At 37.6% G+C, this 26,605-nt stretch overlaps 1 protein-coding gene across 6 annotated transcripts in view; it reads right to left on the reverse strand.

Moving 5' to 3' along the window:
- Ubn2 (ubinuclein 2) overlaps positions 1-26,605 on the reverse strand; it is a 93,294-nt gene that overhangs the window by 59,767 nt on the left and 6,922 nt on the right. For 3 of the 6 annotated variants that reach the window (XM_076913530.1, XM_076913529.1, XM_076913526.1), the window contains exons 2-6: positions 24,980-25,072; positions 15,636-15,737; positions 7,394-7,531; positions 5,899-6,002; positions 4,891-5,386 (exon numbers count right to left, since the gene is read on the reverse strand). In XM_076913530.1, coding sequence (XP_076769645.1) covers positions 4,891-5,386; positions 5,899-6,002; positions 7,394-7,531; positions 15,636-15,737; positions 24,980-25,072 — 933 coding nt within the window. The remainder of the gene's footprint in view (positions 1-4,890; positions 5,387-5,898; positions 6,003-7,393; positions 7,532-15,635; positions 15,738-24,979; positions 25,073-26,605) is intronic. The other 3 variants (XM_034519121.2, XM_034519122.2, XM_076913527.1) reach the window with 2 other exon arrangements.

Here is a 26,605-nt window from a genome sequence, read left to right on the forward strand (position 1 = left end):
TATGTAGAGCAGGCTGGCCTTGAACTCACAGATATCCACCTGTCTCTGTCTCTTGAGCACTAGGATTAAAGATGTGTGCCATCATGCCCACCTTAACAAAATCATAGTGAAAAAATTTACAAAACTAAGAAAAAATGCCCACCAAAGTGCAATAGGCATACAGAATATCGAATAGCTAGGACCAAAAGACAACATGTCGTAGCCAAAACACTAAATGTCCAAAACAAAGAAAGAATATTGAAAGCTGCAAGACAGAAACAAAGTCACATCTAAAGCCAGGCCCATGAGAGCAGCAGCTGGTTTTTCAATAGATACTATAAAGCCAGGAGGGCTTGGGCAGATGTTTTACATCTGGATGACTACTGATGCCAGCAGATTTATCTGTACTAATCAAAGGAGAAAGGAGAACTTGCAAAGATAAAAGGCAGTTTAAAGGAATTTATGATCACCAAGCCAGCCTCACAAAGGAAACCTTAACGGAAAACTTGGGACTGAAGAAAGAGTTTGGCACATTCAAGAAGTAGTAACAGGAAAGCATAACAAAGGAAGACTAAGAAAAACAAACACAATAAAAATCAACAAAATGACAGTAATCAATGTGTGTGTGTGTGTGTGTGTGTGTGTGTGTGTGTGTGTGTGCATTTCAAGAATAACTGTGCCGGGTGGTGGTGGCGCACGCCTTTAATCCCAGCACTTGGGAGGCAGAGGCAGGCATATTTCTGAGTTCGAGGCCAGCTTGGTCTACAGAGTGAGTCCCAGGACAGCCAGGGCTACACAGAGAAACCCTGTCTGGAAAAACCAAAAAAAAAAAAAAAAAAAAAAAAAAAAAAGAATAACTGTAAGCATCAATGGTTTTAACTCTCCAATTAAAAGACCCAGACTAGCAAAATGAATTAAGAAACAGGGCTGGAGAGATGGCTTAGGGGTTAAGAGCACTGGCTGCTCTTCCAGAGGTCATGAGTTCAATTCCCAGCAACCACATGGTGGCTCACAACCATCTGTAATTGGATTTGATGCCTTCTTCACATAAAATAAATAAATAAATAAATCTTAAAAAAAAAAAAAAAAAACAAAAACAAAAACAAAAACAGTATCCATCACTTTGTTACCTCCAAGACACATACCTTACCACCAGAGATAGAAACCACCTTAGAGTGCAAGGATGGACAGAGATACACCAAGAAGATAGACTTCTCCAACTAACATAAGGATAACAAATACTGATTAAGGGAACAATCCATCAAGACACTACAATCTTAAAAATATATGCTCTAAATTTTGCACTTACCTCTACAAAGCAAATACTTCCAGATGTAAAGTAACAGGTATACACAGACACATACACACAGACACACAGACACACACAAACACACTCTATCAGTAACTGGCTTCAATACCCCATTTTGACCACCCCTCTCACCAATGGATGGATCATATAAATAAAAAATGAACAGAGAATTAATTAAATGACATCATTGATCAAATGGATCAATATATACTTGATCAAGATATATCCATTTGATCATATATATATAAATACACACACACATATTTATAAAACATTCCATCCAAACACTAGATCATATACATTCTCAGCAGTCCATGGAACTCTACACTAAAATATTGAGTTGTAAAACATACCTCAATAAATAAAGAAAATTAAAATAATTCCTTGAATTTTATCTGGCCATAGTAAAATAAAGCTATGTATTAACAGCAATAGGCACCATAGAAAACACCAGGCACGGTGGCAAAAGCCTGTGATTTCAGAAACTAGGGATACAGGGGACCAATGTCAACATATTAATAGTAAAAGACAACAAATCCACAGCCAACATATATTAAACAGAGACAAACTTAAAGCATTTCCACAAAAATCAGGAACAAGACAAGAATGCCTGTTTTCCCCAGTCCTGTCCAACATGGTGGTTAAAGTCTTAGACCGACAAGACCAGAGGAGGAGGATAAGGGATACAAACAAGAAAGGAAAGGAAGAAGTCAGGACTCTTATTTGCAGATGATGCAATTCTAAACATAAAAGATCTTAGAGACTTCACCTCAAAACTCCTACAGCTGATGAACACATTCAGCAAAGCAGCAGGATACAAAATTAACACACACAAATCAGGAGCCTTCCTATGTACCTGAGACAATAACGCCAAGAAAGAGACTGGGGAAACAATGCCATTCGCAACATATAAAAACAAAAACCAAAACACTTTGACTAAAACAAAGCAAGGAAGTAAAAGACTTGTACCTAAGGCATAGGAAAGAACTTTACAAACAGAACTCTGATAATATAGGATAAATGGAACTTTATAAAACTAAAATCTCTCTGTCCAGCCAAGGACATTATCATTCAAACAAAGAGGCAGCGTACAGAATGGGAAAAGATTTTTACCAGTATACATCTGAGAGTTGGCATCTAGACTATAAAAAAAAAAACCAAAAACAAACAAAAAAATCCAAAAAGAAACTCTAAAAAAACTTAACACCAGAAAAGCAAACAAACCAACAATTGCTGCTCTTCATAATAGCCAGCAAATAGCCTAGATGTCAATGAATGGAGAGTAAAAGGTGGTATATTTAACTGTAAAGAAGATTCAGCTATATACAAAAAAAATGCATCTGCCAGAGCCTGACATATACAGAGGTGGATGCTCACAGCTAACCATTGAGCTGATCATGGGGTTCTCAATGGAGGAGTTAGAGAGAAGACTGAAGGAGCTGAAAGGGTTTGGGGCCCCATGGGGAGAGCAACAATACCAACAAACCAGAGTTCCAGGGTCTAAAACACCAGCCTGGGAGCACATAGGGAGGGTCCCATGACAATGTCAGGCATAGGTGGGTGAGGAAGTCCTTGGTCCAGTGAAGGCTGGACGCCCCAGTGGGTGGGGAGGTGGGAGTGGGAGGGTGGGTGGGGGCATATCCTCATAGATGCAGGAGGAGGGGGGATGGGATAGGGGGTTCCTGGGTAGAGGGAAAATGGGGAAAGATGATTACATCTGAAATGTAAATAAAATAACCAATAAAAAAAATTTAAAAAATAAACAAAGAGTGAAATAAGAACTCTTAAAAAAAAAAGATGAAATTTGCAGGTAAATGGCTGGACCTGGAAATAGTCATTCTAAGGGAATTCAGACTCAGAAAGATGCAGTCTCTCTCATTTGCATATGCTAGCTTTGAATGTTTAGATATGGATTTAATTTAGAGCAAACACTGAAGTCAGGAAACTAGTTACTCCAGCTCCAAGGATCCAGTGCTCTCTTCTGGCCTCCATGGGTACCTGCATTTATATGCACAAACCACTTCACCTATACACATAATTAAAAATGAAATAAAACCTTTAAGAAATATAGTCATCACTGGCAATTAGCCCTCTTTTTAATTTTTTTTAAAGCATATAGTTTTTTAAAGATTTATTTATTGTATGTGATGTGAGTACACTGTCACTCTCTTCAGACACACCAGAAGAGGGCATCAGATCCCTTTACAGAGGGTTGTGAGCCACCATGTGGTTGCTGGGAACAGAACTCAGGACCTCTGGAAGAGCAGCCAGTGCTCTTAACTGGTAAGCCATCTCACCAGCCCACAATAAGCCCTCTTAACACACTTCTTTTAAGTTCTGCACTGAGAAAGGAAATTCAAATAAATAAAAATATAGAACATCTAATTAGCAAGTCACAACCTTCAAAGAAACAGTAAATAACACACAGACCCAATCAATAAAACCAAAGGGACACTTGACGAAAAAAGGCAACTCTTTTGCTCCCCTACACAGGACATTTAAGTTTTTCAGAGCTAGAGAATAAACGCAGTTATAAGGATGGTTTCAACGGAGAAAGGAGAATAAAGGAAAACTGAGAGGAATTCATACATAAGGAAAATGGAGAGGAGTTCATACAATATTACGAAGAATGATTTTAGTAAAAAACAATTTTAAATTCATGAATTAAAATTCAGAAAGACACCAGTTTAATAATGGCTACTTCTGCTAGGGGTGAGCAATCTGAGTCTTTTCCTTATGTATTTATTAAGTACATCCTAAGTTGTTTGTAGCAGATGGGCCAGGCTGGCCTCCCTCTGCAGATCCTCTAGTCTCAGCCTAGAACTGCAGGCATCCACTACCATACCTACCATTATAAACGTTTATATTACTTTTATAATGAGGGGAACAAAGTTTAAAATGACTAAAATCTGGCATGGAATCAGACAAACATGCAAGTAACTAAAGATCAACTTAAGCCAGGTCTGACAAATTTGAAGACAAACTATTCTGTATCTCAGATGAGGGGTGTGTGTTGAGAGTGGGTTTGCAGCTGGTCAGACTTACAGTGAGTCAAAGTATGAGGAGAAACCAATGTGACACCTGTCATGGTGGGAATATAACTAATGCTTACTATAGCCTCTGATTAGCTAGAAATATAGACCATAGAATAACTAGGGGCTGGAAATGTGGCTCAGAGGTAGTTTCAAGATAGAATTTCTCTGTGTAGCCCTGGCTGTCCTGGAACTCACTTTGTAGACCAGGCTAATCTCAAACTAACAGAGATTTCCCTGCCTCTGCCTCTGTCTCCTGAGTGTTGGGATTAAAGGTGTTCCAGTCACCACCCTACAACTAGCAGCAGAATTCTTAACTAAGTTATATGAAACCCCGGATTTGATCTCTTGGAATTGTAAAAACTATATAACAAAATAAAGCAGCTACAAGTTAAAATAGCTTCCACCAAGTAACTTCAGGTACAATTCCCACAATACCACTATGTATATACAGCCAACTTCTAAAATGGATTATGGAAAAGAGCAAGTTGTTGAGATTGTGGGTTGTTTTTGTCTTAAAACTTCAAATTGAGTGTTTGCGCAGCAAATAAAAAGCAAAAGCATCATTACACTTACTACACGAAGGTCCTCAATGCGTTTCTCAAGCAGCACAGGGAGACCATCTGGAAGTGTAGGTACCACCTTGGGCACAACCTGAGAGGTGAAGGTGGGTTGGGTGGTATTTCCATTTTCTCCCCCTGACTCAGAGAGGGGACTTCCGTCAGAAGTAGCATCCAGTAATCTGTCAAAGTCAAAATCATCTAGCATCTCTAGGGCATTTTCAGCTTCCTGAAACAGTTCCTGTTCATTTGTGCTAACAAAAATAGGGAGGTCTGGATCAGCACTGTTCAGACTTAAGTCTGGGAGGTCATCCCCCAGGGCTGTTGCCACACAAGGGGGCTTAGGCAGAGAGGAAGTTGATGGGGTCACTGGGACTTTAGGAGTAGATTCCTTCTTCAGTGCATCCTTCTCTTTTTGAAATTTTCGTATCATGGCAGCCAAAGAAAGGGAATCTTTATACCGCTTTTTCTTTTTTTCAGACTTGTGTGAATTGAGAGCCACAACCCTGAGAAAGGAAAAAAAAAAAAAAAAAAAAAAAAAAGACTGGTTAGGCTTTGTCATTTTAAAAAGTTAATCCCCTACGTAAGTAAGTGAAATAATTAAAAGAATCACATGGGAGATGGCAGAACAAAATTGTCTTCTTAGTTTCTTATTGGATTATACTTTCATGTTAGCACCTTCAACATCTGGATAATATGACAGGGTTTCACACTCAAACTCCTTATATGTCATCCTGAGGATGCCCTGAACTCCTGCTTCACCCTCCCAAGTCTTAGAATTACAGATTTGTGATAACACATGTGGATTAAACTGGTTCTTTTAGGTTAAAAAGCTGTATTGAACGAGACAGTCAAATGAAAAATCTGTAAGTATAAACTGAAACACCATGGGACTCTCAGATGACATGCAGGAGGTCAAATTAGACGTAACTAAATATAATAGTGGTAAATATGTATGTCTAAAATGAAACTGGGAATACTGTGGTAATAATTCCTAATAGGCTTCTTTTTAGCATACCCCAGTTGTTTGGGTACTTTTTTCCTTGGCTTCTTTTCTTTTTCCCCTTCCTCTTTTCGCTTCCTCTTCTTTACCTCATTATCATCTTCTTTTATTTTGGGAACCTACAAAATAATAAAAGACTGTATCATTTATCAATATAGCAATATTTCCTCTTTGATGTTAGTAATGCAGCATCTAAAGCAGCAGGTTTTAAAAGTCACTGTTTAAGTGTCAGAATTTCTTGCTGAAAGTACAGACCCTTGGGGTGTATGAACACTCTTGCCTAGGTTTTTGTTGTTATGTTGTATATGTGTATAGTGTGTGAGTACAGATGCATTATGAGCTAGGGGGTGACAATGGGTATGTTCTTCAATTGAATTTACTCAGTTTCTCACTGAACATGGAGCTCACCAATTAGGCTAGACTGGCTTGTGGGCAAGCCCAGATATCCTGTCTAACTGTGGCTGTGATTGAGTTCACTGGGACCTCAGAGTTGATGTTTTGAATAAGGATTTTAGTGATTCTGGTAAAAAATGAAGTCTCTGACTCCATAGCAGAAAACAACTATGGATAATCTTAGTTTCTCAGCTATAGTACATCAACAGAAGTCACAAATTAGGTTTGCAGGAAGCTTGATAGTTACGAGAGGTTCTTGTACAGAAAATCCTCCTTTCTTATTTGTTTATTCATTTTGTTTTGCTTTTGGAGGCAGAGTCTTACCCTGTACCCATGGCTGGCTATGAAACCAGGCTGACTTTGGACTCATTAAGATCCACCTGCTTCTACCTCCCACATTCTGAGATTAAAGGTTGTTTTTTTGTTTTGTTTTGTTTGTTTCTTTTAAATAGTGTAGAGATCAAATCTAGGGCCTTGTGGACAAGAGACAATTATTCTACCACTAAGCTATATCCCCTGCCCACAGCAATAATTTTAAGCAAATAATTAAGTACAATTTCACTAAACAAGAGTATTTTACTTTCCCTTATGTTCATAGCTATGGCACAAATAATTTAAAAAGTCTATCCTAAGGCTAGGTGTGGTGGCACATGCCTTGAATTCCAGCACTCGGGAGACAGAAGCAGATGAATGTCTGTGAGTTTGAGGCCAGCCTGGTGTGCATAGCAAGTTCTGGGCCAGTCAGTGCTACAAGTATATCCTGGGGCAAGAAAGATGGCTCAGCAAGCAAAGTGCTTACCATGTAAACCTGACGGCCCGAGTTCAGTTCCCAGAGCTCACAGTGGAAGGAGAGAACCAACTCTCAAGAGTACTGCATACACATACTTACATATACTCACCATATATACACATATAATAATAATAATAATAATAATAATAATAATAATAATAGAATAATAAAAAAATTCTGGTTTGAGTGTACAGATCAGTAATAAGAGTGCCTATTTAGCATATAAGAAGGCTAAATTTTTAGCAAGCACAGCAAAAATATAAACAAAATAAAACAGAAGATCATATTAATTCTATGCTTTCCTTACCACTGAGATGTCAAACTCACCTTGGGTGGCTTGTGCTTTTGGTTATCTGTAAAATCATCTTCTTCAGTATCTGAAGCTTGGCGAAACTGCAGAGTGCCAGTGTTGATATAGAAGCCTCCATATTTTGTTGTTAGTGAAGCAGGGACTAATTCATCATACTAGAGCAAGAAAAGTTTCAAATATACTCTCCTGTGTATAATTCTATAAACATGTCAAAGAACAGCACTTGCTGACACCTTCCATAAATACTAACTGTATATCCAGCAATCCCACTACTAGGTATACTCCCAAAGACAATGACATCAGTATGGCAAAGACATGCCATGCTTCTGCGTCAAACGCAGCATCGTCTGAAGAGCCAACACTGGAGCAACGTCCAATAGTAAATGAGTGGAATATTAAAATGTGGTACATTTACTTATATAATGAAACATTATTTGGCACTAACAAAGAAAGGCAGAGCTGGGTGTGATGGCACATGGCTTTAATCCCACTATTTGGGCAGAGACAGGTAGGTGAATCTCTGCGAGCTCAATGCCAGCCAGGTCTATATAGTGAGCTCCAGGACCACCAGAGCTAGATAGCGAGACCCTTTCTAAAAAGAAAAAGCCAGAAAACCCAATTCAGTATATAAAAGAGATTATGTTAAGTAAAATAAGCCAGCAGAGAGAAACCAGTACCACACACTACCCTTTATATGTGGACTCTAATTATACCGAATTCATAAAAGTACAGAGTACAATGTTAGATACCAGAGTTTGAGGGCAGAAAGGGGTGAGGGAGAAACTGGTTGATAAACTTTGTATTTCAAAATAGCTAGGTGATTATCCAGGCTAATTAGTGCTTGCCTAATCACCAAAAATATGGACATTATCGAAGTGTTAAACTGTACTCCATAATATATGTACAATTACTAATTTTAAATTGTTTTAAATTATATTTATTTTAAATCAACAATTATTAATTGTTGATTTAAAATAAATGAGGGGAGTAGATCAAAACTGCAATAAAGGTGTTGATGGAGTAGCCTAAATTTAGAAAAAGTTAGTATCTGGAATACAAGGCAATTCTGACCATTCAGTACATTTAAGAGAGGAGTTTCCAGAAGAACCCTGACAGATGGTAAGCTAATAAAGAATTAAGACTCATGGTGCTGTTCTTTATCCCCTTCCCTTTGCTATTATTGTTTTGTTCTTTGTTAGAACTCAGTTTATTTGTTAGATGATGTTCCAAAAACACATCCAACGAGCCCAAAATAAATAAATAAGGAAATAAACAGCAGCTTAGAAACAAACAAACAAACAAAAATCTTTTACCTCTGCCCCTTTTATAAGCATATTGGACAAACCAGGGACTTATAGTATTCCTTGCCTCTACCCTTCATGACAGCAACTCTAATGAAAATTCAAAATAAATTAAAGCAGAGAACTGACTATTCAGATAAAAAGTCAGTCCTTCAAAACCCTATCAATATGTAATTTTACTAATAAGGAGATGATAAGAAAACTTCTTTGTCTTGTCTCTGCGTGTAAGTAGAGGTACATTTTCAAGTATTCAAAAGAAGTAAAGCATACATCTTCAAGAAAAGCAGAAAAGCAGCTTCACAGCAAGGAAAGAAATACAGTCAAGCAGCATGCTGGGAAACCAACTTAGACGAGGCCTCAAAAATCCATAGTTTAAGGTTTATCATTTCACCCAGTGGAGATGGATGAAAAGCAAGTATTAGGATGGAAGCCAATCCTAAGCAATCAAAGTGTTTATTTGAGAATGAAAAAAAAAAAAAAAAAAAAAAGCATTCTGTTCCTAGCAGTACTCAGATGCAGTAACCGTGATACCTCACTACTCTATGCCTGGGATTCTTCAGATTACACTTTGTTTTGTGTTTAAAGCAAACATCCTTAGGAGTGGAGAGATGGATTAGCAGTTTAAAGCTCTTGTTGCTCCTACAGAGGACCTAGGGCTCTAGTCCCTGCGTCACCCATATGGTGGCTCACAACCATTTCTAACTCAAGTTTCAGGAGACCCAATGCCCTCTTTTGATCTCTGTGGGCAAAAGGTGCACATGTGATGCACAAATACATATTCAGAAAAAATACTTGTACATATAAAATAAAATCTTAAATAAATCTTTAAAAGAAACGGATGCCAGGCATAGTGGCACACACCCTTAATCCCAGCGCTTGAGAGGCAGATCTCTAGGAGTTCAAGGTCAGCCTGGTGTACACCGCAGGTTCCAGGACAGTCAAAGCTGTTACAGAGAAATTCTGTCTCAAAAACAAAAATAAACAAAAAAACCAAACAAACTGAAAGAAAGAAAATAAAAGAAAGACAGGAAGAAGAAAAACATTCTTGTCACAAGCAAGAAAAATCCATATTCTACTGGTCACTATATGAATATAAGCCATAATGGCACACATCTTTAGTCCCAGCATTCAGGAGGTAAAGGCAGGTAGAACTCTGTGAGTTCAAGGCCAGCCTGGTGTATGAGGATACCCAGGGCTACATAGAGAGACCCTGTCTCAGGAAGAAAAAGAAGGAAAGGAAGGAAGGAAGGAAGGAAGAAAGAAGGAAAGAGGGAAGGAGGGAAGAAGGCAGGGAAGAAAAAAGGAAGAAAAAAAGAAAATTATCAAGGCTAAGCATAAAAGTTATGATGTGATTTTTTTTAACTGATTCCTTTCAAAGATTATGGAAAAGGGATAAAGTTTGTTTATGCTGAATTTCAAAGAGTGAAATGAAGAAGAGAGAAAAAAAATAAACTACTCTTTTGATTTCCTAGATGTACTGCTCTACACACCTCATGGAAAAAAGATCAGTACTCTGACAAGTGAAGGACTGAAAGAGAAAGAGGAAAATGACCACCTGATGACATAAACATCCCTGTATCTCTGGTTTCACATATTGAAAAATACTACTAGTTCTCAATGGTTCTTCACACAGATGCTTCTCTTTGGTCCTCATGACACCCTTGGGAGGCAGGGAAGGCAAACATTATTCCTATTTTACAAGTGGAAAACAGGTAAGAATCTATCCAAAGCCAATTTGTACCTTTAGTAAAGTCTCCAGCCAACTCAAGTGGTTTGCTAAACCAAACCACTTCTTCATGGGGGAAAACACGCACCCCAGATATTGAGGGCAATCTTAACTGCTCTAAGCCTTCTGATGGGGCTCAGGTATGTAACTGAGCCATCTAAGAATAAAGTTAAGAGGTAATGAAACAACTTAAGATATCCTAGCTCTAAATCCTTTACCAAGACTAACAAGAACTAGGGCAAATCTAGCAACATTAACGTCTGGAAGTTACACATGCTCAGTCCTTTTACAGTTTAGAAAAATAAAACAGACTGATTTTAGGCCTTTTAGTAATAAGGTAGCAGAAGACTATAAACCCTCAACTGGGAATAGATGATTTTTAATTTGGAAAGCTTATTGACAACAAATCAATACAAGCAAGGTGTCCTTTGATTGGATCATCATTGTTTTATGTTTGAATTATAAAAAGAACAAGGTGACTTTTAAAAGATCAATGACAGGGCTAGTGAGGTGGCTTAGAGGCTAACACTGTTCTTTCAAAGGTCCTGAATTCAATTCCCAGCAACCACATGGTAGCTCATGGCCACCTGTAAAAGGGAGCTGATGTTTTCTTCTGGCATGCAAGTATACATGTAGACAGAGCACTCATACCTAAATGAATAAATAAATCTTTAAAAAGTTTTTTTAAAAAAAGACCAGTGACAAAATGTTATTAACTGTACAAATCAACAACTTATACCTACAAAATTCATCCTTATTAAAGCATCAGCTTTCAAATTTTCTTCAAACCAAGTAAAAAAAAAATGATATATCAAAACCCAGCAAATACATACAGAATGGAAATAAAATCATCTATGATAGACCCCTTTCCGTTTGATTTTGGGTTTTTTGTTTTTAATACAAGTGAGAGCTAGACAGATGTCTCAGCAGTTAAGAGCACTAATTTGCTGAGAACCCAGATCTGATTCCTAGTACCACATGGTGGTTCAAAACTATAACTCCAGTCCAGGGATCTTGTCTTCTTCTGACTGCTGCAGATACCAGGCATGCATGTTTTGCACATAGATACACACAGCCAAAACATGCATATAGATAATTATAAAATAAACTACTAGTCATATGGTCAAAATTGGTACATAATTCATATATTAGATGCAAAATTAAGTTGAAAACTGCTTTATTCAAATATAAATATTATAATTAATATTAAAAACATCATAGATGAAAATTCATTATATGGTTTCCATTATAAGAGTCAGAACTGAGGCCTAGGGGAATGGCTGACTGGGGGAGTCACTTGATTAGCATGCTTACGGCCCCAGGTTTGATTCCCAAAACCATCCATCAAAGAGTCAAAACTGAGCCAGGCAGTGATGGCACCTTTGATCCCAGAACTTGGGAGGCAGAGGCAAGGGGAATGTAGATATTCAAGGACAGCCTGGTCTACTGAGCGAGTTCAAGAACAGCCAGGGCTATTCAGAGAAGCCCTCTCCCAACCCTTTGCCCCCGCCACCCCCCCCCCAAAAGTCAAAACTGAAGACTAAGATTTTTAGAGTTGCCAGAGATCAGGAGGGCTGGAGGGATGAACAGGCAGAGCACAGAGAATTTTTAGAGTGAAACTACTCTGTATGGTCATAAGGGTGAACATATGTCAATAAACACTTGTCTAAACCAACAGAATCTAGCATACCAGCAGGTACACACTATAAACTTAGGTGATAACAGTGTATGGATTAGGTTTATCAACTGTAACAGTTATACTACCATGATACAATATGTTGATAGTAAAGGAGGCTCTCTCTCTCTCTCTCTCTCTTTCTCTCTCTCTCTCTCTCTCTCTCTCTCTCTCTCTCTCTCTCTGTGTGTGTGTGTGTGTGTGTGTGTAGCCAGTGGATATGGAAGCTCTTTGTACTTTCTGTTCAGTTTTGCTGTGAATCTAAAACTGTTCTAGCCAGACATGGTGGCACAGCGAGATCTCCGTAAATCTGAGGCCAGCCTAATCTACATAATATGTTCCAAGACACCCAGAGCTATACAGTAAGATTCTGATGCAAAGAAAAAAAGACTAAAAAATAGCTGGGGGTGATGGTACATACCTTTAATCCCAGCACTCAGGAAGGAGGCAGAGGCAGGAAGATCTCTGAGTTCAAGACCAGTCTGTTCTACATTTCAGGACAGTCAGAGCTATACAAAGAAATAGTGTTTCAAAACAAAAGAAGCCAAAACCAAAACCAAAAGACCCAAAAACCTAAAAAGAATTAAAAAATATATCTGTTCTAAAATACAGTATTAACTTTAAGAAGCTATTTAAGTAAAAGTATGGGTTTATGCAATGGCCATGAATGAATTTCCTTTTGGGTAAGTCAGAATTTTAAATCTACACATTAGCATTATTACTAACGGCTGATACTTGTTAATGCTCTTCACCATATTTAAATTTACGTTATTTTAATCTCAAAGTAACTCTGGGAGATAGTAATTGTATAGAAAATTAGGTAACACTGACATATGCTTTCTTGATCAAATGTCAAATTAGGAACTAATATAAAACTAGAGCCCTGGACTTCTACACTGAGTTCCAAGCAGCAGTCAATACTCTAGACAGAAACATCCCAATCTTAATGTGCCAATAGCTAAGTTTTAGTAATGGTAAGTGTTCTCTACTCTAAACAGCACTGCTAATAAGCCTTGCCAAGAAACCACAAGTGATTTAGGAAGATATCCAGTGTGCACTAAGCTGACAATCATTCCAATCACTCTGTTACCAGTATAAGCTCCATCTGTCACCACATATGCAAACAAGTGCTGTATCACCACGCAAAAGCTATACTAATTTGCAAATCATAAAATATTTAAGTACTGTCATTAAGTACTGCAGAAGATATGATAATCCTAAAAGATATCATAATCCTAGGCATTAATCTAACACCCAGATAAAAATGGAAGAACATAGACCTACTACAAAACATGGCAAGCCTTAATTTATATACTAAGACATAATTCTAATGATTCTTATATGTTGTCCCCAATTTCATCTTCCTTTTGTAAGAAAAAGTGGATGCTAGAACTCAGGTTGTAGAATTTGGTCAAAACATACTGGTGATAAAGCCTGGTGCTTAATATACCACTACTGGCGTAAAGTATATAACAACAGCAACAAACTAAACAGTTTTATAGTTATCTGCCAAACTAACTTTAACTCTAGAGCACCATCCTTCAGGACTATTTTATAAGTCATTCCAAAATGACCTCCAGACGTTTGCTTCAGGATGGAGATCCCATGACCAATAAATTCTATTGCTAGCAATTTGCCTCAGCCATATTATTTGAACTCTATAAAGTATTCTGAATATATGTTTATTCAAGTAGATGAATGCACCCAAGATGCTCAACTACCTGCAAACATAACCCTAAGAAATTAAAACTACTTTCACTAAATCAGTAAATAATATACTGTAACAACCATTTAAAAAGCGTCCCTATGTGTTAATATATACTATTAAAAGATGTTGAATTTCAAGAAAAGAATATTTAAGATATATATAATGATAATATTTGTTTCTTTTTTACAAGGATATATATAGGTTGAATGTTTGTTAGAAACAGATTTTCTTGACGATTACAAAAAAAGTTTTCTGTTTACTTCTTGGTGGGGACATTTGGAGAATCCTTTACCTTGTACTTAGGACCCATCCTGTGCTTTGTGGCTGGTTTAGCATCACTGACTTATGGACGTATATGCTGCATGTGTGTGTATGAGGGTGCACTCCCTTGCATGTGGGTATGGGGGCTAGAAGCCTACATCAGGGGTCTTCCTCAGTTTCTCTTCATCTTAAAATTTTTTAGTCTCTCATTGATCTCCTCAGACTGCCTGAATGACAAGCCCTGGGATCTGCCTACCCAGTGCTCAGCACTTTTATGTGGGTGCTGGAGATTTAAATTTAAGTTCTCATGCTTGCATGGCAAATACTTTCCAACTGAGCCATCTCCCCAGCATCATAAATGATTCTTTTAAAAGCTAGAAAAATAAAACCAAAGAAGTCGTAATAACAAAAAAAATTCTTGTTTAAGCCTTATACCCAGAAATTGTAATTCAGTAAGTCTTAGTTTAGACAAATGTAACAGAGGGCTGGAGACATGGCTTAGTGTTAAAAGCACATATAGTTCTCACAGAGGACCCAAATTCAATTCACAGCATCCATATCAGGCAGCTCATAACTGTCTAGAACTTCAGCTTCAGGGAGCTAATGCCTCTCTGACCTCCCTGGGCACATACAAAGACACATATACATACACAAATAATAAAATTCTACAAAATTAAGAAAGCATATCAATGTTTTCCACCATTGATTAAACTTAATATAATCATTTTCAGCATTTGGTTATAGAACATTATTCCTTTTCCCATGTATGAGTATCAATGTGTGTGCTTGTATAAAAGCGAGTGCATGTGCTTATGTTTTTAGATAGGGTCTCATATATCCCAGACTATACCCTCAATTTGCTATGTCTCAGGAATGACCTTGAGCTCCTGATTCCTCCATCTCTACCAATGCTGGGATTGCCAGTATATAATACTGTGCTTTTGTCCTTTTTGAAAACTTTACTTCTCAATTTGGGCAAGCAATAATGATTTCTCTAGGAATTAATGCTAACTCTGCACCTGAAAATAAGCAACTGATTAACCTCAAAAGATTCTTGAAAGACCTGAAAGCACAGCAAACTATAAGTAATGGCCTACTATCTTGTTGGCAAACCAGGACTTGCTGGCCAAGCTCAGCCTAACAGTCTGTTACACAGCCTGCCTGAATGAATTTTGCATTTTTTAAGTGGTGGGGAAAACATCAAATTAAATATTCTGTGATGCATTAAAATTACATGAGTTTATATTTTACAGTCTATCAGTAAAGTTTCACTCTTAACATCACCACACTGGTCTATGTACATAGTCTCTGGGGCTGCACTCATGCTAGAGAAGTGCTCTAAGAGACACCATATGGCTCACAGTCCACAATATTTACACATGGCCTTTCATAGTTTGCCAAAACCTGGCCTATGACTAGTAACAACTTACCATGAACAAGCCAACATTACAAAAATGTAAATCTACAGTTAAAAAAAAACTATACAAACAGCTTTAAAAAGCACAAATAAACATCCATTGAAATATTTTAAGTTGACTTGATGTCTACTGCCAAGAGCTTACTGCCATATTGAAGAAATACTACTCACAGCCTCTGAGTTATCAATAAATGGATCTGTCTCATCATAGCCAAAGCCTATATCAATTAAATCTTGTAGCCGATCCTTCCGGTGTTTACGAGCTTTCCCACCCTGCAAAGAAGAGATACATTAGACTTATTCAGTACCTGCACTGTTTCCAAAAATTAAAAAAAAAAAGACCTGTTAGAAGAATTCATGTAATTTTCATAGAGAAAACCCTCTGTAGGATCTCCCCATATCTTGCATGTAAAGTGCACTTAGTGACTGCTTTCTTCAGAGTAGAACAAGTTGGACAAAGTAACTATAAGGTAGAAAATCTGTCAACACTTCCTCAACCACACAGTCAGCACTAACAATGAATGAGAAATCAAATTGATGGCATCTATTTTTGACATAATAAAAATTACTTTTCAACTCTGTGATCTTCCATTTAAAAGCCTGTAGCCTTTGTTTGGCCATGAGGCTATAAAATAACTGATCAGTGTTTTGCAAAGCCATCATGATTACCAAAGCCAAGGAAAACATAAAAAAAAAAAAAAAAAAAAAAAAAAATCTGCTAGACATGGTGGCACATGATTTTAATCTAAGCACTTGAGAAGCAGAGGCAGATGAATCTCAGTGAGTTCAAGGCCAGCCTGGTCTACACAGTGAGTTCTAAAACAGCCAGGGCTAGCCTGTCTCCAAGAAATAAAAGAAAAATAATTAATCTACATAAGCCTAAGGAGAGAGCCGCACTTTGAACATTTTTACATTTACATATTCAAGCTCAACTATGATTTTCAAGCATCCCTGAACCGTCTCCTCATCCTGTGAAGAGGGAAGAGGAGGAAGAGGAAAATACCAAGGATCTGGCCTATCAACATGTTACTTCCAAGCCACAGTGGGCTTTGCAGAAAAGATAAGAACTTGATTCCAGTTCTCACAAGGCTGACTTTAATGCAAATTAAGTCTAGTGTTTAAAGATGGTTACATTTAATGCTACGTGTCTTTAAATAAAAAACTGAATGAAAAGAAAATGATACTTAAGGGAGAAAAGGCTACACTGAATTATAAACAATGTCTCTAAGGCAGTACTTACCCTCGGAGTAACTTCCAAAGGTAATTCTAAATAAATGCTGTTCGCCATACATACTGACATTGAAACAGCTAAACTACCTCAATATATGCCCCTCCCCAGCGGAAAAAACCCTCAGTGGGGAATAGGTAATAAAATGGGAGCCAAGTGGTGATGACACATTCCTTCAATTCCAGCAGGTAGATCTGTGTGAGTTTGAGGTCAACCCAGTTTACAGAGAGTTAGACAGCCAGGACAACACAGAGAAATCCTATCTCAAAAAACCAACCAAGCAAACAAAAAAGAAGTATATTAAAACTTTTAAAATTCTACTAAGAATTATTTCTCCCCCCCCCACATATACACATATTCTTCATATCTATAAAAATATATTTTAAATCAGTACTTAAGATTTTAAAGTATCTGCTAAGGGCTTGTGGTTTAGCTCAATGGCTGAGTGCATTCTTAACATATGTACAGTCCTGGATTTTATTTCTGGAAGTCCTCCTAAAACATGTCAAGAATTAAAGCTATAGAGAGAGTGCCTGCAATTCCAGCCCTTGGGAGGCTGAGACAAGACAGAAAATTCAATGCCACTCTTCTACCCAGTGAGTTTAAGAAAGCAATATGATAAAATGTCAGAAATGATTTAAGTTCTTTTAAAACTTTTATTTTTATTTTATGCCCGTGAGTGTTTGCCTGCATGTTGATAGGTATGCCATGTGCATGCCTGGTGCCCACAAAGTCCAGAGGGGGCATTGAATCCTCTGGAAGTGGAGTTCTGGACAGCTCTAAGCTGTCTGTGATATTGGTGCTGGGAACTCAGCCTAGGTCCTCTGCAAGAGTAGCAGTGCTTTCAAACACTGAGCCATCTTTCCAGCCCCAAGAATTTAAGTTCTTATTCCCAAACAACTAAAAGCAAAGATAATCTGATTAAGAAACTTACCAAGCACATAGTGAGCCAGCCTTTATAGACTGTATAGTACTGTAGCCAAAAGAAAGATTAATGATTACACTAATTATTAACAGTAAAAAATGAAAATTCTATGAAGGTTGTATGGAGTCTTTTATAATAGATGATCTACTCAAGTCTTTCCTAAGAAGACATTTATATTCTTAGACAAGACAACTGAAACTAAACACTCGTGGGAGCCCTTGAGTGAAATCACTTGGCTACCATATGGGGAACAAATGCAGTTAAACGAGAAAAAAAAAAGTGTAGTGATCGCAATGTCACCAGTTAGTGGAGGAATAAAATCTGTACTTAACTCCCCTAATTATGTAACTAGATCATGATGACAACAGCTACTATTCGCATCAGACACCGAACACTTTCATCTTTTATTTCACATTCCACAAATGAAAACACACCAAAGCTTAGGAAGGAGAGCTAACTGGTCAATAGTTACTGTGGTGATTTGAGTAGGAATGGTCCCCACAGAAACACTTGTTTGAATGTTTGGTCATAGGGAGTGGTACTACTAGGAGCTGTGGCTTTGCTGGAGGAAGTGTCTTTGAGGTCTTAAAAGCTCAAGCCTGGACAATGTGACAAGGTCTCCTTTTGCTGCCTGCAGATCAAGATACAGACCTCTTAGCTCCTTCTCCAGCACCATGTCTGCCTGCATGCCCATGTTTCCTACCATGACGATGACAATGGACTAAACCTCTGGAAACTGTAAGCCAGCCTCAATTAAATGTTTTCCTTTGTAAAAGTTGTTGTGGTCACGATGTTTATTCACATCAATAAAACCCAAAGTAAGACAGTTTACAAAGACTTATGTGTATCTAGAAAAAGAAAATTAAGAGATGTTACAGAGCCTGTGGGGGTCACTCTTTAGCTAGAGCATTCAACTCAATGTCTGAATTCAAATCAGTGTCCACATTGCCACATGTCTCCAGATTGGCTTCTCCCATGGGCACATCCAGTACCCATGTTTTGTATGTAGTGTACTTAGCTAGCTAGCGGAGAAGGCTCGGAGGTTAGAGGCACTTGCACAATTCAATTCCCAGACTTCACTCATGGCAAGAGAAATGTCCGTCCTCATCTCCACATGCATGGTATGGCATGCTTTTACCTACTCTGGATCACACATACTTCATTACCTGATAACATTAAAAGTGATAATAGCAAGTGTTAACAAGGATGTAGACAAACTAAACTTCTATTTCACTTGTAGAGGCACAAAGGGATCTAATAGCCTGGTGTGGAATCCACACTTAAAATCCCAGCAGGAACAGGAAAATCTTGAGTTTGAGATTAGCCTTGGCTATATATATAGAGAGAGAGTTAAGATATTGCCTCAGAAACAAAAAAACCAAACAAACCAAAACCAACCAAACATACATACATATAAAAGCCAGACATGGTAGCATATGCCTTTAATCCCAGCCCTCAGAAGGAAGAGGAGGGTCTTTGTGAGTTTGAGTCCAGTCTGGTCTACATAGAGAGCTCCAGGACAGGCAGGACTACAAAGAACAAACCCAACAGCCACTTTGTACGAGTGGGCATGATAGTACGTGTACGTAACATCAGTGCAGGGTGTAAGAGAGAGACAGATTCCAGAGCTCACTGGCTAGCCAGGCTAGTCAATGCGAAGGAAGATCCTGTATCAAAAAAGTAAGGTTCTTTCTCTAGCCTTCACACACACCTGAGAGCACACTTGAATATATAACAAACACAAACATGCATACTACATGAAAGAGAGTACACAGTAAAAAATGTACAGTCTTTTTCCTTTTACATGTATTTTTTCTGTGTGGGTCTGCAGCACGCATGTGGAACCCTGATGACCACCTGTAAACACTGGTGTTGTTCTACCACCAGACAGGTTCCAGGGATCAAATCAGGTCATCCTGGCTTGGTAGTAAGTGCTTTTTTTTTTTTTTTTTTTTTTTTAAAAAAAAAAAGATAAGTTATATTGCCAGGCACTAGAGGTAGTGAAAACCTTTCATCCTAGCACTCGGGAGGCAGAGGCAGGTGGATCTCAAAGTTCAAGGCTAGCCTGGTCTACAGAGGCAGTTTAGGACAGCCAGGGCTACACAGTGAAGTCCTACCTCAAATTGGGCCAATCCTCCTGCCTCAGCCTCAGTGCTAAAGTTACAGGCCTGAGACACCACACCCAGATTAAAATGTATGTTAATATAAAATGTATGCTGTGATTTCTTTGGCGCAGTTTTATGTATGGTAGTGTAAAACTTAAAACTAAAATTGGGGCCTAGTAAGATGGCTCTGAATACAGCTTTGCAGCCAAGACTTGAGCTTGGTCCCTGGAATTTACAAGGCAGAGGAGGGAAAACAACTCCTATATGTTGTCCTCTGACCTCAACATGAACAAAAAACAGAAAACTTTATTTTATAAAAATAAAAAAAAACCCTCAAACTCTGAAAACAGTACAATGTCCTTCATGTGCTGAATGAATAAAACACTGGAAGACCCACTAACACATACAAATGACTCTCAAAGACCATGTTAAACCAAAGCCCCACACAGACAAGGTTCATTTACAGGAAATTCCAGAAAAACAAAAACCTATAGAAACAAAAACAGCCCAGAGGTTGCCAGGGCTTGGGCTAGTGGCAGAGGCCTGTCTGCCGAGATATACAAAGAAACTTTATGAGGAGATAAAACCGGCCTACGCCATGACGATAGTGACACAGACCACATGCCTTTATTAAAACTCACTAAGTTGCACAATAAAAATTGAGGAGTTGTAATTAAACTATACCTCAATAATTCTAACCTTCAAAGTCTGTCTTCAATTCTTCTCTACTTTCCTTCCTTCTCTATCTCTCCCTTTTAACTTTGAAATTTTTACCAGAGCTGGGGTTAAACCAAGAATAATTATTTTTACCTCAAGTCTATCTCTCATGAACCTTTGCTTACAGATTTAGTCACGCCTCCATCTTCCTTTCCATTCTAATATGAATTTACCTAACTGTATTCAATCCCTTGGCTAACCTCACTTCCCTTATGTTAACTCTTATTACATCTGATAAATAGTACAAGTATATCATTTCCTATAATCCTGCCTCAGAAATATGCGACTCTAAGACAAATCCGAAGGCCTTGATACTCACAAGTTCAAGGTTTTCTGCATGGAACATCCGATTGCCTACCCATCTTTCTCTCATAACTTTCTAACATGAACTTTTTGGTCCTTTGACATCCCTTCTTAAGCACATGCACTCATCTTCTCTCATTTGTCCCTTCCTTTGGATTGTATCCCCCACGGACTCATATCTTTCAAAGCTCTGCCCGACTTTAAATTTTTCTCTAGAATGCTAATTAAAACCACAACTACACCCAACACAGTCACTGCTCATCAGATACTTTCAGGGCAGAGGCACAAGGTTCAATTAGATAAGTATAATTTTCCTGGGGAAATCTAAAAACAAAACAAACAACAAATCTATGGTCTGTTGTAATGAGCAAATACAGAAGAACAAACAGTTATTGGTAATCTGACTTAGGAACATGTGTGTGTGTCTAGTCAAGGTTACCAGCTTGTTGCCACTAAAAATGACTACTGTTAATTGTTAGTGCTCACTGGAGCAGAATAGTAGTACTGTTAAATAGGTGTGAATCCTTTTAAGTGTCAACCTTAAAGAGATTATCAAAAAGCTAACTAAAGCTTTGACTATTAGATTAATCTGAAATCTCACAAAAATCCTATCAATAACAGCATCAAATGATATAAATATAAACAATATAACTATGACATGATCATTCAATGCTAATAGCCATTAAAAAACAAAAGGTTATATATAAAGACTAATAGAAGCAGTTCGTTAAATCTAAAATTCAGGTTAATGACACTATGAGTGTTTAAACATCTGAGGACCAACAAGATTCCCCAAAGACCTACATAAGTAGGAGAAACCAGACTCCATAAACTGTCCTTGTAATAAATCCACACATGTAATGTGAATGTGCACACCCAAACACACACCACATAAAATACATAAATATATAATGTTTTAAGTTTAAAAACAGGTGGTTGTAGAGATGGCTCATACAGTTAAGAGCACTTGTTGCTCTTGCAGGGGACCCTGGCCGTTTGAGTCTAGTACCCACAAGGTGGTTTACACCCATCTATAATTCCAGTCCCAAAGCTGGAACTTGCTATGCAGCCCAGAAAGTTCTCAAAACTTGTAATCTCCCCATTTCAGCATCCAAGTACTAAGATTACAAGTGTGCCCCACAATTTCTGCCTTGGAACAACACATTCAACAGATGCCCAAAAGGAACATATGCACTGTGAATTTTAAACATTAAAATTTACCTAAAGGAACTCAAGACAGATTGGCAATGTGCCCTGCCTAGTAGACAAACCTATTTTGAATCACTCTCATGTTCAGTATCTTTAGAAAGATTGTGCCCGGGCTGGTGAGATGGCTCAGTGGTTAAGAGCACTGACTGCTCTTCCAGAGGTCATGAGTTCAAATCCCAGCAACCACATGGTGGCTCACAACCATCTGTAATGAGATCTGATGCCCTCTTATGGAGTGTCTGAAGACAGTGACATATAATAAATAAATAAATAGTTTAAAAAAAAAAAGAAAGAAAGAAAGAAAGATTGTGCCCTACAATACAATCAATCTTAATTCATAATTTTCTGAATCTTTTTATACTGTACAATTTACACATTAAGTAGACCTTATAAAAAAATCAAAATTTACTTCCATTTTGTTATGTCTCAAATGATGAAGAAGAACCCTTTTGCCGGGCGGTGGTGGCGCACGCCTTTAATCCCAGCACTTGGGAGGCAGAGGCAGGCGGATTTCTGAGTTCGAGGCCAGCCTGGTCTACCGAGTGAGTTCCAGGACAGCCAAGGCTATACAGAAAAACCCTGTCTCGAAAAACCAAAAAAAAAAAAAAAAAAAAAAAGAACCCTTTTAAAGTTCTTTTTCTAAGCACTCCTTCATGACTCAGTCATTAGCACTGAGTCATTTAGTACTGGCTTAACCTGATAATCAGTATCTCAAGCCAATGCTGAATGATTCCATTAGTAAACTGAAAAACAAACAAGCTATTCCTAAGACAGGACCCCTACTGCCTCTGTGACAGTCAATAGAACAAAGCATCAACATTCATTGACCATGTATGGCCGACAGAGCAAGCAGAACATTAACTAGTAAGACTCTGGTCTTACAACCAGAAAAAAACACCCTGATTACAAAGCATCTCAATTTCTACTCCAGTCCCCTAGAACTATCTTTTTATATCCATGCTAATTTCAACCTTCTAAATAAAAAGCCTACAGTTTTAAATCAATGGAAACAATTACCAGCACAGAAACATTAACATACACTTTGATAACCATCACTTATGGGTGTAAGATCTTCCACATGTCCTAAAACTGCTGTTTCACAATATGTCTGGAATTTAAAGACACTGAAAATTTATTTAGCTCAGAGGACACATAATAAAAATGGCTCAACAAAGCAAATGATCAGAATTAAACAAAAAGGTACTGTTTGAGCAAGGATTTCTTTTCCCTTTAAGACTACCCACTCCCTTAAAGTTTTTAAAAGAGCATTTATGATTTTAATATACACTCAACCCTTGATATCCTGGATTGGTTTCAGGACCTCTAAATTTATCACTGTTCCCTTAAAAAACAAAAACAAAAAATAAACATCCTGACGCTATTAGGACTTTGATACATGCATTAATATTGATATTCCAAGTCTCTAAGATAGATATTTCTTTCATTTTAAGTAGGAGACTTTAAAGCTATAATTCATCGGTGGTAGTAAATGCTTGGCAAGAGGTTGCTCAGAATCAAAGTTAACTGAGTCCCATGTGAGGCACTAGGCACTGTGTTGGACACCTTCACAGAGACTACTGAATTTACACTCAGTTCTAGAAATGGGAGTTACCAAGACACATGTGGTACAAAAGGTAGCAAAATCCCCAAAAGTAATCTTTTGGGCATCACAAGTTATATTATGTCCTACACCAAACTAAGAGAACAAGTCTGAATCCGTTAAAATGAACCTTGTTCCCTGCTCTGACATACAACACCTAGAAACTATCTTAAAGCAGACAGAACCTAGGATGTTCGGCCTCAACATCTGAAACCTTATTCAGGAGAGAGAAAAAGGAAGATCATGACTTTCAGGCCACTCTCGGCTATAGAGTAAGACTGTCTTAAAACAACAAGGACAACCAGAAAAGACCTCAGTACAAATGCGTATGGATTTTTGGGTATCTTTTCTTTTAGAGCACCTACCAGTTCATCTGTTTTAGTGAAGAGCCACAGAAAATATACCCAGAAGGACTCAAAACAAAACAACCCCAAAACTCCATTTATAGATATGAAAGCTGGTCTTAAAGAGCAAAACAACTTCACTCAAAGGGCACAATTTGTTGGAAGCAGAGAGTGGCCTACAAGCTGACACAAATTCTACTGTATTATGGTATTTCTCTCATGCAGGAGCCAACAAATGTCAACTCTAATTCAAGTTACACTTAGAAGATAATAAGAATGGCAAAGCCAGTGAATACTGATATCTCATCCCTGTGAAGCATTTCTAATGCTCACAGAGGAACCAGAAGTGCAACCTCATTTCTCAACTCACAAGAGTAGTTAATGCCAGAGACTAAATAAGACATAGGAGTAGAGCTTTCTACAGTCTGGTATATATTTTTAAAATTGGAGGAAATATTATATGAAAAATTGTATTATACTTTTATAATATAGTTATATTTTTATTAAAATAAGAATTAATATATTGTTGCATGGACTAAAGGATATACAAGAATATTTAAGGTAAATATGACATAAAGAAGTTTCATAGTCATTCTGATCCATGAGGCTTAGAAGTACAGTTTAAAGCACTTCTCTTAAAGTAGTCTCTTAAAAGGGAAGAAGGCTGATAAACTGCCATATTAAAAAAACAGTTCTCCACAACAGTGGTAGGGAAACAGGGCTAGAGCTACACACAGCTGGATGTGTTGCCTATTCTTGACCTTGTGTGACCATGGACTAAACACTTAGAGCCTCTTCTCTTCACCTATAAATAAAGTAAATATTACTTACCTTACAATTTTTTATTGTAAGATTTGTTAAGCAAACTGTTTAGATTCTAGAAAGACTGACTGTAATGAATGCAGCCTACAATACAGTCAGGACAAACCTGTAAAACTGTCTGGCTGTCAAAACCATTCATTCAGCTTCAATTTGTGTGATCAAGATAAGTAAGCAGTTGCTATTTATAGGCCCTCCCAACTAGCTGCACAAAGAAAACAGGCCAAGAGGGTAAAATTACCTAGGTGAACATTATTGTACTCACATATTTCATTTCAAACTTCTTAGCCAACATTTCCACTTCTTGCCTCTCCTTATGCTCATCAGTAAATGGATCTTCTGTATGAACAAGTTTCTTCTGATTCAAAGGCAACAGGAAAGAAATGCAAGTATTAGTACTACTTCGACTACACTGCCATGTATTAATCATATATCAACTATAGTACAGTATAACTAAACATTTAATAGCATAACATATAGATATTCTCAGTATTATATATTTTATAACTATATCCATTGTATTATTTTCCAGACTTGAATATATCTTTAAATTTCAATGAGTCAATTTTTCCTAATATTAACGAATAGGTCAAAAGCATTAAAATCTATTTTTTAAAATGGTACACAGGAGGAAAGTATCTGCAGCTAATAGATTTACACTTGTACTGTTTTTTGATGGTCAAGAAGTTAACAATCTAAATAGACTCCACTTGCAAAATGATCCGACCACAAATAAAGCAATCTCTCCCCAAAACTAACATATATTTTATTTTGATATTATCCCTAAAAAAGACTAATTCAGCCATTGAATATCCCTAAAACAGTATTCAATTATAGACTCAGGCTCCATCACATGCTTACGTTATTACTAAAGTATTTGCAGCTGTCCTGGCTTTCTGCTGAGACTAATAATCATTTCTGTATCATCGACCTCCTGTCAATGGATATCAATTCAAGGAATACACAAAGCCAAAAAGTACAATGACTCATCATGGCATCCTTCTAATAGTGTGGAATGAAACATTGTAACTCATTATAGCTTCGGTCTAATAGTGTGGAATGAAACATTGTAACTCATCATGGCTTCCTTCTAACAGTGTGGAATGAAACATTGTAACTCATCATGGCTTCCTTCTAACAGTGTAGAATGAAACACTGTTCTAAAATACAGTTTCAAACACACGCACACAAAAACACACACACAATGAGCATACTTTTGAAAATGAAAATATTATTGTGTGCTGCATGGTGGGGATGAGTGAGCATGTGTATACATGTGGAGGTCAAAGGGCAAATTTATCAAGTTGGTTCTTTCAGTGCATCTTTCTGTGGATTGTGGGGATTGAGCTCAGGTGCCAGTCTTACATATACGTGTGTATTTTAGCAGATGTGTTTTATATGCATGCTTTTCAATGTACAAAAAAGCTAAGAGCTACTTTAAAAAATACTATTTTTATCTAATTTTTAAAATTTTACTTTGAAAGTAAATCTAGTTTTGTTGTTTGCCTGTCTTGTTTTTTGGACAGAGGGTCTTTACGTAGTCTTGGATGACCTAACTTACTACATAGACCAGGATGGCCTCCAACTCAGAGGTTCTTCTGGTTCTCTCTAATGCTGGGATTAAAAGTATACATCTGAAAGTAAATGTTTTAAAGGTTTAATTTTTTCAAACTGATGTAGCAGCTTTTTTTGTTTGTTTGTTTTGTTTTTCGAGACAGGGTTTCTCTGTGTAGTCCTGGCTGTCCTGGAACTCACTCTGTAGACCAGGCTGACCTCGAACTCAGAAATCGCCTGTCTCTGCCTCCCAAGTGCTGGGATTAAAGGTGTGCGCCACCACCGCCTGGCGATATAGCAGCTTTAAATAACTAAAAATGAAAATGTATTACAACCA

The sequence above is a fragment of the Arvicanthis niloticus genome, chromosome 15, assembly GCF_011762505.2.
Source record: "Arvicanthis niloticus isolate mArvNil1 chromosome 15, mArvNil1.pat.X, whole genome shotgun sequence".
Taxonomy (NCBI): Eukaryota; Metazoa; Chordata; class Mammalia; order Rodentia; family Muridae; genus Arvicanthis; species Arvicanthis niloticus.